At 44.8% G+C, this 10,224-nt stretch overlaps 1 protein-coding gene across 1 annotated transcript in view; it reads left to right on the top strand.

The window, feature by feature from the left end:
* The window catches only part of SHTN1 (shootin 1), a 55,005-nt gene extending 46,543 nt beyond the window's left edge, over nt 1-8,462 (top strand). The window contains exons 15-17 of the mRNA XM_088528586.1: nt 1,160-1,280; nt 2,177-2,354; nt 8,071-8,462. Coding sequence (XP_088384712.1) covers nt 1,160-1,280; nt 2,177-2,354; nt 8,071-8,275 — 504 coding nt within the window. The 3' untranslated portion in view covers nt 8,276-8,462. The remainder of the gene's footprint in view (nt 1-1,159; nt 1,281-2,176; nt 2,355-8,070) is intronic.
* The last annotated feature ends 1,762 nt before the right edge of the window (nt 8,463-10,224 follow it).

Raw genomic sequence — 10,224 nt, forward strand, 5'->3', positions numbered from 1 at the left:
TTGGTGTTTGTCGTTATCCTGTTAATTATGCATTTCACGTGGACCTCCATATAGCTGTCAGAAACAAAGCACATTTATGTTCAGTAAATTGCACAGTTAGAGCGACTCCTTGCTCATGTTGTTTTCATATACATGCATCATTTATACGGATCTGAATAATATCGCTCATTAATAATGTACCTGCTCGGTTAAATTTCAAATACTTACCAAATAAAACATTTGAATTTATTGAGTGAGTGAGAAAGTTTGACCTATTTTCCTGGAATCCTGAAAGCAGCACTGCTGTTGCAATTGGGGATGCAACCTCCTTTTGTTTGCTATTCCTACTCAGGTTTTATGTGCTTGTCAGGGAAAGATTTAAAGAATATGTTATTCATGATGTATAAAAAGGCAATCTCAAATGCAAGTCTGACACCCTTGGGAAGGCAGAATAAACAGGCTCCCTGGGGACCCCAATGGTGGCAAGACTGGGAGGGAGACTGAAATACAATGCGGATCCCAAATTTTCTTCTGCATTATAAATATCTGGGGAAACTTTACAATCAACTGGATACTGAATCAGGAGGCAGCAAACTCCCATCAGTTGGTGTGGGGCAGTTAAGGCATGGGTTTGTTTTCTGTATGCATAGAAAACCATCTAACCAGCGGCCTAATCCAGCCCGGTCTAATCCTTACTGACTTCGCCAATCTGTGTCCCCACACCTGGGTGCAACGTTGGAGCCCACAGCAATGTAAAACGTGTGAGAACAGTGAAATCTGCCTTTCTGCCAGCACAGCTAATTATGACTGCCCTTGCTCTAGTGGTGTTCTAAGATCTATTTAATTTTAAGAGAAGGAAGGTTGGAGAACCCTTGGAAACATCAGGGTTTGCTTGCTAGTGATCTAGAACCTCAGTGTTAAGCGTGATACCAACTCTCTAAGGAAGATGAATGTGGTTAGTCCAACATAGGTGAGTCCACGTAAGGGAAGGAGACACAAATCGGGCACCGGGGGCCCTCTGTGAAACAACAGGGAAAGGTTCATGCCCTGTTCTAGGACTGCAGTTGTTGTTCTGCAGTTAAAAGCTTCTCATCCTGCTGCTGATCTGCACTGTGCAGATGAGATATTTAGCAAGGCATAATATACCCAGGGTGCTTTTCCTGCCTGCCTCTTGCTACAGGAAACACTTAACAAATCCACCAGTTCTCGAAGCTTAAAGTCCCTTGAAACAGACAGCAGCGAAACGGAGCTGGAGCGCGTCCTGCGGCGCCGGAAAGTCACCACCGACCAGGACAGCGGCGGTAGGTGGCCTGGTGCCTTCGTAGTGCGTGTCCTCCACCTCTTAAAGCTCTGCTGTGTCTTCCAGACCTTTGCCATTCCACCCTGCTTGCTTCTACATTCACTCCCTTCCCCTTCACATCTGTCCTTTTTCAACTCTGTTTTCTCCCAGCCAGTTTCTCCCAAACTCTGTTTTCTCCCAGCAGTTTCTGTTTTCTCCCAGTGTGCATGTTTTTGCACACCTGCATCCTAACTGGAATTTAGATGTTGTTTTTGAAGTTATTAGTCTCAGGCTACCAGGAAAGCACTCTTCAAAGTAATGGCAAGGAGAGCATGAGGACATACGAATGCTAATTTGAATTTAGAGCTGCCGTTTTTAAGCCCTGTCTCAGTGTCATCATCTCTAAGGAGCTGTTGATGCCCTCCCTGGGCGGAAACACAGGCCGTGCAGTCGCTGTCTCTGTGCCAGAGTCCATGCAGACAGGGCTGCTGTTAACGTCACTGTGAAGGTTAGCTCGGACTTTGTAGATAAACAGTTCACTAATTAGTTACTCATTAGTATCAGAACAGACCCTTTTTTATTATTTTTGTAGGTGGGTTGGCCCTTACTCTAGATGCACTGAAAAGCTGTGACTCAGCTGTGTTGGCAGCAGGATTTACCCTCTCCCTGCAAGGGAATCGAGTGCAGGAGTGTGTAAGCCCAGCAAGCCCTGCCTGTACAGCACAGGAATGGGCTAACTTTGGGGCAGAGAACAAAAGTTGCAGATAGGGTGTTTTGATACTTTCCCTGCACTGGAGGCTGTTCTTTAAAATCCCATTTTGTTTTTTTTGCAGTTAAGTGGAATTCTGCTGTGTTTACATGTCAGTCCCAGGCCAGTCAACTTGCATAACAGCAGTGCTAACCTGTCTTTGGTTTTAGATCCCACCGGAATTTTGGCCACATCAGAATCAAAGTCTCTGCCCGTGTTGGGCTCGGAAGCCAGTGCTGCTCAAGCAGCATTAAACAAGCTGGAAATGGGGTTCAGCTGCAAGGCATCTGATTCAGAGTCTGCTTCTGACCACATTAAGGGTAGCACAAGTTCCAAGGCTACATTGAAGTAAGTAAAACGTGGATCTCTAGCCATATTTTTGCATCAGGTCTGTTTAACTTGTGCATTTTGAAAGCATTCTCCCATCAATTTTGGTTAACAGCATTAATATACTGTTGTTTATCAGTGATTCCTGCAATAATTCCCAGGCGCATTTGGAGGCAGAAGTTGGACATGATAATGAAGCTGCTCTTCCCTTAGAACCTGTGAACATTACATGGTGTCTGCTACAAAAAAAATCTCAAGTCTTCGAGGAATAGCTTGAGGGTTTTTTCATATCTGGTAGAGAAGAGGAGACAAAAATATGTATTTCTTGATTTTGTTTAAAAGGCAGTTCTAATGAAAAATTCTAAAGAATAGTATCGTATAAGCCATACCGGTCTGTATCCCAGTGTGCAGAGTGGCTTCCGTTGGACCAAAGGAGTGTACATTGTCCCTCTTAAAAATGTTGGTCAAAATGCTGCATTACCCCCATTACACCTCATGATTAAGATTCAAGAAAAGAAAAAAAACAGAAGCAAAAGAAGTCATCAGGGTGCGTTTCCACTGACAGGATGAGGAGTCTTTTGTGACAACAGACTGAAGCATCTTCCTGCCATTTAAGTAGGAAAGGGTTAATTCTGCTCCAGGAATGTTCATTTCTGAGCAATCCGGTGCAGGATCAGTTTGTTTTAGAACAATATGAAGCTCCTTTTGGACTGAGGCTGCAGACTTGCTGCAATTCCCTTGCCAACATATTTGTCAGTTTGTCACTTAAAGGAAACAGATGGGTCAAATCAGCAGAATAATGTAATCATGGGCTAATTAAACCTCTGATTTCCTGTTCTATCAGTTAAAAAACAGCATCACTACCAATTCTAACCAGTCTCCATTGCTTAGTTCAAAGGAGTAAGTCATGACAAAGAGGTTCACATCTATTTTTATTAACTGATATTTATTTTACTCTATTGCAGGTACTTTTATCATTTATTCTCAAATGGTCAAAGAGCCCAGTTTCCTTTTTGTGAGCTACAGTTTTATTTAATTTCCCTGAGTTTTAAAAGCAGACTGCCTTTTTCAATCACAGATTTTTCCCGTTTTATTTCTTTTAAGCATCTTAAAATAAAGATGATCTTCATTTTAATTTAATCAGAAAAAATGAAGATATGTTCAGCAGTTAATTTGAGATGAATAAGGCTATTGCATTTTCTTGAACTAGCTCCCTGACAGAAAGGTGAGATTGTTTCTGAAAAATACTGCATTTGTAGTGTGTGTATTTCAACTATTTCAAACAGATAACCTTAATCAGAAAATACAGCAACTCCTACCACCTTTTGTCTACCTTTTATTCCACCAAACTAAGTGGAAATTGCCTTTACAAGAAAGGAAATGAAATAATTGCAGGCCCCAAGGTCTTGCGGAGCGCGTGCTGAATTGCCAGTAAAAAGGATCTTGTGTTGGCAGTCACAGTTGTTACGTGTTATAAAAGCATGCGTGAAGCTCCGCTTATTTTGCAGCTTGCCTATTCAGTGCCATCCTAAAAGACACCTTTCATTTTCATTTGTCTGTTCAGAGCATTAAAACAAACGTGGGGGGCCCGATTCCTTGGTGCTGCCGGGCCGCTCTGCACAAAGCCGCTGCTCGAGGCAGCCCCGTTGCAGGGATTCGCTCTCCAGGGCTGTTTCCACTGACACTCCCGTCGCTGCTGGGATGCTCCGTGCTCCAGTGCAATCGCTCTCCTTTTCCTCCCGGGTGCCCTTTGCAGCAGGGGTTGGTAGGAGCCGTCTCCAGACTCCGGGCGTTGAGGGTTGTTCCAGTAAGGAGCCCATTGGAAGCTGGTGGCAGAAGGAGGTTCGTTTGTCTGCACGCCTGACCGCTTAGCTCAGGATTAAGCAGCCCCTGGGCTTCCCTAGGCGCTCCTTGCTCCGTGTTAGTCCGTGTTACCCACGCAGGGCCTCGCGTGCGGGGGAACCCCGGGACTGTCTGAGCAGTTGAGCTGCCTCGAAACCTGCCGCTGTCTCTCCCAGCGCAGCGTTTACTCTGATTTCAGCAGCTAGATGTTAATGCACAGCTTCCTCTAGAAAATCTTACACATACTCATGCACGAGGCATTTCTCCTCGCTGCACCGTCCCTTTCCTAAGGCTCCTAACTGAAGGAGTAAAACTCGGGGACATTAAATGCTCACAGCCCTGTTCAGCTCTCGTTGCTCATGTTTAGGGACTGCTAAGTGCATCTGTTCTCGTGGAGACAGCGAGAAAGACCCAGGCTTGAAAACATGTCTGTGAACGATGCTTGCACAGGAGTCAGGTCATGGAGCAAAATCCTGGATTTCTGCTTTCCCAGTAAGGGCCAATCTAACCTTAGTGCTAGTGGGATGGGAATTTCAGGGCTTGGTGTAAGCAGGACCCCACATGCCAACGCAGTCGCTCCCATTCTCAAGTGTCACCCGGGACACTTGGGCTAGTTGCTCAGGAAGGGGTTATGGAGATGGGCTGTAACGGGGACACATACAGGCCCATTCTGAAGCTTCCCTGTGATGATTTATCAGTGAGAGAAACTAAGCCCGGAGAAAAAATGGGGTTTTGGACACAGAGGACACTGGCAATTGAGGCATTCCCGAGGCCAGGCGGTGAGGCCCGTGCGTGATGTTTGGCCGGAGCGGAGGCCTCGGCCATGCAGGGAACGTCCCCATGAGCCCTGTGCAGCGGCCGGCGCAGGGCCGATTCCGGGAGCGTTTCCGAAGGGAACGGGAGCTGCTCCTGCCCCAGGGCAGGGCAGGCCCGGCCGGCACCTGCCTTTTATCCCCTGGCGCCTGGTAAACACTTGGCTTCTGGGCAGCGGAGCTTCCTGCTCACAGGAGGAGCCGCAGAGGAGGTGAGTCTTAATCTGATGATTTTATACAATTAAAGGATTTGTCCTCCTCCTCCGGGCTGTAATCTTAGTAGCCCGGAGGCATCCACGAGCGCTGCAGGAAGCAGCTCAGCCGCAGCCCCCAGGACCACAAAGCTCCAGCAGCGGCAATTTAGCAGGAACAACACAGGGAGGGACAATGGGATGCTCGGGAAGTTTGAGAGGCTTCTCATTTTTAGCCATTTTTAAAGCAGCTGCTGCTTGTATTTTGCTTGAACTGGGTGTTCTGTGTGCTCTGGCCCTTAGTGTGGGTAGTGGCACTTCAAGATGCCTCATTTAAAATAATTTGCTCCTTTTTTGAGCATTTTCTAGGAAAATGGCCTGAAATGGGAACAATTTCCCACGATTTGCTCCAGCTTGTTGAAGCTAATTGTGTTATGCTGCTCTGTTGACAAACTTCTGCTCAGCTAGATTTAGTGGAGGGATCCCTGAAATGGGGAAGGTTCCTTGTATGAGGAGGAGGAAGGAACCTGAGGAACCAACAGACACAATTCACTAGCATCACAGTTTGTGTGACCTTAATTTTTCCATTTGAAACATGCGTTGCTATGGCAGATTTTGTTCTTTTAGTAAAGACCTTGTTCTGTGTAGCCTGTAGGTACCGCTTGTCTGCCTGTTGGACAGGTGGGAAGTCTGTCTTCAGCTCTGGGATCTTGCAGGAAAATAGGGATGGGGCAGGAAAAAACAAGCTGTTATTGAGATGCAGCCATGGTCTTGAAGTGATACGAAACAGCAACTGGGGATGCATAACTGTGAAATTAGCAAAATGCTTCAATTACCATGTTTTGGGGAGTAAGAAATAGCCCCAGATGACTTTATTTTTGTTTTAAAGCAATGTTACCTTGCTAAGAGATTAGAGGCATTTCAGTGTCCCTGCAAACGCTGTCTTCTGCACCAGGGATGGCCTCGGTCATCCTGCCTGAGCGGGACGGTGTCCACCCGGCGTGTCACGCACAATGTATTCGTACCGTGGCTGTGAATTACTTACAGAAGGCCCAGAAATGCCGGGACGCAGGTCCCCCAGTCATCACCAAGTCATGACTTTTACATTTTCTATAGCTCCTATAAATACAGGAATGGATTATAGTGCTTGTGATATTCCTGTGTCCTGAGTAGTCCTTCCCAGCACTACGCGGGAGCTCGCATAAACCCATTTTAGATTAATTGTATGGGATATCATCTGCATCTGGATTTTGCAGTATGAATTTTGTGCATTTAGCTGTAAGAATGCGATGTATGCAGGCTTGCAATAATTCTGTATGGATGAGTACGTGTGGATTTTTATGGCTTAAATGCTAGCCCAGCGAGGAGCAAGAACACTGTTAACAGCACTAAGGGCCTAACGAGGAAGCTGGATGCAGAGCTAGATGCAGATGTCTTGGCTGGACAGAACTGTAACTGCTCAGAACTGTGGCGAACGGTACCTGCACTAGTTGCCTTTCCCAGCTTTATTTACAGCAGCAAAATTGTCTTTTGAGAGAGACCATGAAAATTACGTTCCTTCTTGCAGTGAGACTTTGCTGGGCCGCATCCTGCCCTCGACAGACTGCTGAAAGGGAGTTAGGACTCCGTGGTGAACAGGGCACAGAGTCTGCAGCAGCACCAGGGCCTGTGCAGCAACAGTGTGGAGGGTTTGGAGAGAGGAATGCTAGGAAAAAAGAGCCCAAATAGTAATTCTTATTTTTATGCCTGAAACACCGATTTAATCACTGGTTTTCTCCATCAGACGACTCTATATCAAGATCTTTCATTTCTGTGTCCTTTGAAGGTGGTAAATACGATTGCTGTTTTATCCGTTTCTGCTCCGAACGAGAGGGACCTGGGGGCGCTGGCCGCGCTCGGGCTTGGACGGCTGCCACGCACTAATGCAGACTCCCCGCTGGGAGCCCGCCCAAGAATTAGACTTTGATTCCCCAGATTGTATTAAATAGTCCAGCTGTTGGGATTTGAAAGATAGTTACCTCCAAAGTGAAATAAAAATGAACTTGGCATTTATGGCTTTGACCATTTTTATCGTGTTGGGCAATCAGCTTTTCAGAGGTAGCACTTTTTAAAATAACCCTCTTCTGGTTATACTGCTTTAAGAAGTTTAATTTGCTACAACATTCAGAATATGCCACCTTGTATTTTCCGGAATGATTGGCAACTTTTGCATAAAACAGGCATTATTTTCCTTATGAAATCACCAGCTCCTGATGATAAGCAAACGAGCCTGCAACTGTATCTATTAGCACCCATTTCTTGTACCCAAGTTGTCGTGTTGGAGACAATTCTTGTAATTAAAGCTCGCACATGGAATCTCATTTGATACATCCATTGCTTGGGTAATCAGCTGGGTAAAGTCTTTCTGAAGTAGAAATTATTTTTGTTTGTGTGTGTTTTTTTTAAGCCTGCATATTATTATATTATTATATTTTATCCCCTCTAGGCAGTGGGAGCCAGCGCTGTCAGCCCCATGCTCTGATGGTTGAGGGGCAACCTCTTTTTTCTATGTTTTCCACCCTGAGGCCCAGACTGTGACAGTTCCACACCAGAGGGATCCACTTCATGGATTTCTTCTCCTGCCCTGTATTTGATTCAACTTGTTCCTTTTGACAGCGTTATTTCAGCATCTGTGTGGAGGCCATTCCTTATGTGCAGGCAGAAAAATAAAATGCGGCTGTTGGGTAGTGAATGCAGTTGCATTAAGTGGCTCCATAGGGAGGCTTCCCGTGGGAGCTGAACCGTGGGGCTGGCACAGGGAGGAGCTGCTGCCCGGAGTAGCTCTCTGCCTGCCCACTTTGGTGGCTGGAGCTCTTTTTTGTATTCATGTATATTTTTCCTTTTTCCCTCTAGGTCAGCTAGTCATATGGGATTTACAAGAAAAGCTTCCACCAGTGAAAAAAAGACAGAATCCGTCGTCGTTTTAGATCCTGTTTCCACCAGCAGTGAGTCGGGAAATGTGCTCAATCCATGCAAAAGGAATGAGGAAAAAAGTAAAGCCCTGCACAAAGAAACGAGTGTTGAGAAAATAAGGGAGACCGACAGTTCTAGTTGTTAATTGTTCTGCCAAAAGGCTGTACCTTTGAGGAAGCTGTATCTGGACGTGTAAACTGCTTAGGTGTGTTGCTGGGGCCTACAGTCTTTACTCCAAATGGTTTTCAGTAATACCAGTTGGAATGGTCTTTTTTAATGCAGTTTTGTTATATACATTTAATGGGTTAAATAACTATGCATTACTTGGTCCCTTTCATATTTTAATTTCACTGGTTATAGTTAAGATGTTCCTAGATACTGTCAGTTACCTCTTTTCTAAAACTGTGTTTGAAAAGCTTTTTTAAAATTATTCTTTTCAAGAAAAAAGATACTTTTTAAAGGTCTGTTCTAAAGCTTGCTGGAAGCCCCTTGCATCTCTCTTGACTTGAATGGGCTTTGGGTTGGATCCTGAGAAGGGGATCATGCACAAAAATCATCCTTAGTAATGGGGGGTTATATCAATGATGAGACACATTGCCTTAAAAATGTACTTATTAAGAACAAGGTCTTGCAGGGCTCCGTTTTGCCGTGTCCGCACAGGCTGTTTTGCCAGTTAAAAGCACAAACCTGAGACTTTGCTGTGGGCCGTTCGCCCTGCGCAGGCCGCTTGGGGCAGCGGGAGCTGAGCCCGCGGTTGCTGCTCTCCTTTGGGTTAAAAGCTCCTCAAAGGAGGGTCTTCCTCCGCCGGGGTGTTTTAATGCGACATAATGAAGTTTAGATCTGATGCAACTGGAGTCCTTAGGTGCTGGAAAAAAAACAAACCTAAAACCAAAAAACTTATCATAGGCTCCTGCAAAGCGTGAGTAGTGGCTAGGTGGGGGATTTGGTCATGACAGAATTCAAAGCCCTCGGAATCACAGAATGGCTGAGGTTGGAAGGGCCCTCTAGGGCTCATGGAGTCCAACCTGCTGCCCAGCAGGGACAGCTGGAGCACGTGGCACAAGTTATTGGGGACCAGCAGTTTGAGAACTCCCAGATCACACCCACTAAGGAAGGAGCCTTTACTCTGAGCATTGTATAAAGTGGTGGAATTAATTTATTTGAATAAAAGCCAATTTGTCTCAGCCTTTCCTTCCAGGGAGGACAGGGTGATAGCTTCAGCACTTCCTGCACTGCCGATTCCCATTCCATTGTAGCTCGTTATTCTATAACAAATGAACAAATTAATCAGGGATCTACCTAAAGCAGATTGCTGTAGCTGAAACTGGGTGGTCACGTACGTGGGTGCATTTGGATTATTTTTTATTTAATGATCAAAAACAGTGATAGTGCTACAGGATGACTGTTTGAGTTTGCTGGTTTGACTCTGCATGCAACTGTCTGGTGCTTTTCATAAAAATAAAATGATAGTAACGAGTGTGGTAGTTTCACATCTTTTTTGGTGTTTTTGCATGTTTGCTAAGAAGATCTTGAATTTGATCTGATTACTGAACTACGTATGATTCCTAAATTTGGGGAAATTTGTCTCTAATTTTGTTGTATATCTTTATTTCTGTGTTTTTTCTCCCCTTCTGGTGGTTAACTTTGCACTTAGATATCTGTTACACTGAATTTAAGATCTGCCATTTTACATATGTATTTCCTTCAGATTATTACTATTGTTTTATATGTTCAAATGATACAAAAGCAGAAGTTTTTTTATCAAGCATTTCTTTTACTTGAACTATTTGTTACCTAAGATACAATTTATTTATCTTTTCACTGTTGCTTATTAAAAAGACTGCTGACAAGTTTCCCAGACCTTGTGAATTTGACTTGTTATTCCCTGCTTGAGACAGAAGCAGGCTTCCTATTGATGCAAATTACAGCTTTGTGCCCTACATTTGGGGTTTGCACTGATGCACTTGTGTTGATAGCAGGCTAGAACTGGAGCAACATTTCCCTTGTAGGCTGGATCTAAGAGCAGCATTGAGGGGGCATGGGGGGATGGAGCAACAAAACAGTCAAGGCCTTTGTTTTTTGTAAAATGTTTTT

Source organism: Tinamus guttatus, unplaced genomic scaffold (genome assembly GCF_059628265.1).
Source record: "Tinamus guttatus ecotype Peru unplaced genomic scaffold, ASM5962826v1 Tinamus_guttatus_pri_ptg000314l, whole genome shotgun sequence".
NCBI lineage: Eukaryota > Metazoa > Chordata > Aves > Tinamiformes > Tinamidae > Tinamus > Tinamus guttatus.